This window comes from Cynoglossus semilaevis, chromosome 14 (genome assembly GCF_000523025.1).
Source record: "Cynoglossus semilaevis isolate Cse_v1.0 chromosome 14, Cse_v1.0, whole genome shotgun sequence".
Lineage (NCBI taxonomy): Eukaryota > Metazoa > Chordata > Actinopteri > Pleuronectiformes > Cynoglossidae > Cynoglossus > Cynoglossus semilaevis.
In genome coordinates this window covers 12,429,417-12,432,617 of record NC_024320.1, presented here as the reverse complement: position 1 = coordinate 12,432,617, position 3,201 = coordinate 12,429,417, and the positions used below count along the sequence as shown (strand labels likewise).

Genomic DNA, 3,201 nt, shown 5'->3' with positions numbered 1-3,201 from the left:
CAGGCTGATTAGAGCAGCGATAGCAGAAGTGAGGGGACACACAGGAGCACTTCAGAGCCCCCTGACAGATGACAGATGACAGATGACGTGACAGATACCTGGGTGGCTCTTTATCAGTGGCAGCACAGCTGGGAGACAGTTGGACCACACATCTGCTGTGGTTCTCAACTCATTCTCTTCATTGGTCTTAGTGTCAGAAGAAAAAAGAGAACAGATGCAGATCACACTGGACTTTTCTCATTTTTTTGTTTTTGTTTTTGTGACTTGTTTTCCTCACTGTACTTACTGGTACAGTTGTTAATATCATCACTACAATCAGTACTGCAGTACTGGTGGAGTCAAAGATTTTTGACACGACCTCAGAGATAAAGAACAGCCAATTAATTAAAGTACATTTTAAGAAAATACAATCAACATATATATGGTAAAACACATAAATATACATCCATCCATCCATTTTCATCCACTTATCCCTTACCGGGTCGCGGGGGCAGCAGCCTCCATGACCCCCACCCAAGTCACACTGCACCGTACCAACCCCCCTGAACCTTCCTGTGGTTGGTGAGTCCACTGGAAGGTACCATCAGCCCTAACTGGGATTTGAACTTGCCCAGGAGGTGACCCCTGGGCTTCCACACCAATGACAGAGACATTGCCTCTGGGCAAAAGCGCCACCGTAAATATATATATAAATATATGAAATACAATAAAAGTTGAATATAACATTAAGAAAAGGCCAAGATAAGAGGGGAGGTTTTACTATAATTCTTATAAAATGACATATGAATACACATAAATGACATATTGTACTCTATAAAGCAGTACTGTGTTGTACTGCAACAACGGTGTAAAACGTTTTACTTTGTTTGTTTCAGGACAGAAGACACAGTAAATATATGACTTCTCCCACAGCTTTAGGTTTGTAGAGCCTCAAATTAAAAAAAACAAACAAACCTGGTCACACGGTGGGGGAGTGCTCAGTGCTGTTGCCTCACTGCAGGAAGATGTCATGTTCAAAACCTGGTAGTAACCGATTGTCTTTCAACTGTGACCAGCTTAATTATTCACTCTTAATTGACCATAGATGTGAATGTGAGTGTGAATGGTTGTTTGTTCACGATACAGGCAGGAGTGCAGTACTAACTGCTTCCTCTATGTGGCAGTAGAACCACTATGACTCATTTTTTACGAGTGTTTGTTGAAGTATCATCTGCACCTGTGAAAGGAACAGGACAATAAATAACAAAAACCATAAAACAACAGATTTTATAAATATTGTTAACTTTGTGTTTTATTTATGTATTTATTTGTCTGCAGTGACAAAGTGTAGACATTGTGTTTTATTTATGTATTTATTTGTCAGGACTGCAGTGACAAAGTGTAGACAAGTCGTCGACAGTCGTCAGTGATTTCATAGGAACAATAAAGAACCGGTCGATTTGTATTTGAATCAAAAGCACACAGTTAGGATGCAGTACACTGTTGGTGGTCTTGGGTTTTTGTACTTGTGACAAAGTGTCTTTAAATGTTTACTTCAGGGGTCTCTGTACAACTGAGACTTTTTTTCAGACCTGTAAAAACTGTTTTTAGGATTCATGGAGGTTGTTATCCCAGTCTGCAGTTATAGTACAGTTGTGTACAGTGTACAGTACGTGTCCTCACACTACCTCAGCTGCAGTGGTGGGTAGTAACGAGTTACATTTACTTGAGTAAGTTTTTAAAATAAAATACTTTTAGGAGTATAATAGTTTTAAATCACTATACTTTTGACTTTTACTTGCGTAGCTTTATGAAAAAGAAACAGTATTCTTACTCCGCTACATTAGGCTATACTGAGCTCCTTACTTTTATCAGAGATACTGGATAAAGCTTTAGCGAGCCATTATCCAGTTCTCTATTCGTCGATATCTCTACTTTTATTCTGTCAGAGAGAGACGTGACTGTGTTTAACCAATAAAACGTAGCCTTCGCCGTGTAGTCTTGTTACACGACCATACTCAACCTCAGCAGCGGGACGGGTCAGTTTAGCGTCTTGTCTTTGAAAAAAAAAAAAAAAAAAAAAAAAGGTAGAATCAACGGTCAGCAATGCAGACGAAGACAAGGAGACACACCCCTGGACTCATATTGAAAACTTGTTCAGTTTCACAAACGAAACAGCAGTTACATCATGCTGTGTTTTTTTGTGTCCAAAACAAACGATTATTTCAGCAATCAAAAACTTAACGTCTAACCTGAGGAAATATGTTGCGGTAAGTTGAAAATGGTTATTTTGTAAATATTTATTTTTATCTACTCTTAATTTGTTTTATTTTAATATTATATTGATAGGATAAACTCTCTTCTCTGTAATTTGGTCTAGCTCATTGAATGCTCATTAAAAAATAAATCAGATGTTACTCAAAAGTACTTAAGTAGTTTTTTCACCAAGTACTTTTCTACTCTACTCAAGTAATTATTTGGATGACTACTTCTTACATCTGCTTGAGTAAAATTATTCTGAAGTAACAGTACTTTTACTTGAGTACCATTTCTGGCCACCTCTGCTCAGCTGAACGGAATTAAAGTAAATTATTTCTACCTTGTTTATAAAGACTGCTGCTTGTTTAACTCAAGCATATTTCTGATGGGGATACTTGAAGTTTTACTGCTGTACTTGTTGTTTATCTACAGCTCCTCCTACGATGACTTCTCTCACTTTTCTGCTGTGCCTCGTGTCTGGGCTCTGCTCAGCGTTTCCAAACCCAGGTGAGTGGATTTCTGCTTCAGGGAAGTGGTAAAAGTAGAAAAGGTACTTCTCAGCTCAGTAATACTCAACTGATCGTGCTGGTACGTGAGAGGGTGGAAATAAATGAAGGCTCTGACACACACCGACATCTGCACTGTGCTGTTCATCAGTCCAAAACACATGTTTAACCAAAACACAGCATGTAGCTTCTTGCTTGGCCTGAAGGAGCCAGTGTTTGATCACCATGAGCTGATGCTGCTATTACTTCAAAGACCCAGCCGCCGACATGGACCTTATCCATGATATACACCAGTACACGTGTATTTACAGTAGTAGTTTACCTCAGTTCCCTGACAAAACCTTAAAAACCAATCTTTACTGTGGCCAGCTAACTGAAATCCCCCCAAAGCTTTTATAAAGCACTCTCATTTTACAGATTGGGCTGTTGTTGAGCCCCCCCACTCCCCCCTCCCCCC

At 39.3% G+C, this 3,201-nt stretch overlaps 1 protein-coding gene across 1 annotated transcript in view; it reads left to right on the top strand.

Annotated features, from left to right (window-relative positions):
* The window catches only part of vcanb (versican b), a 27,299-nt gene that overhangs the window by 506 nt on the left and 23,592 nt on the right, over nucleotides 1-3,201 (top strand). The window contains exon 2 of the mRNA XM_017039081.2: nucleotides 2,671-2,745. Within this exon, the coding sequence (XP_016894570.1) occupies nucleotides 2,682-2,745 (64 nt within the window). The 5' untranslated portion in view covers nucleotides 2,671-2,681. The remainder of the gene's footprint in view (nucleotides 1-2,670; nucleotides 2,746-3,201) is intronic.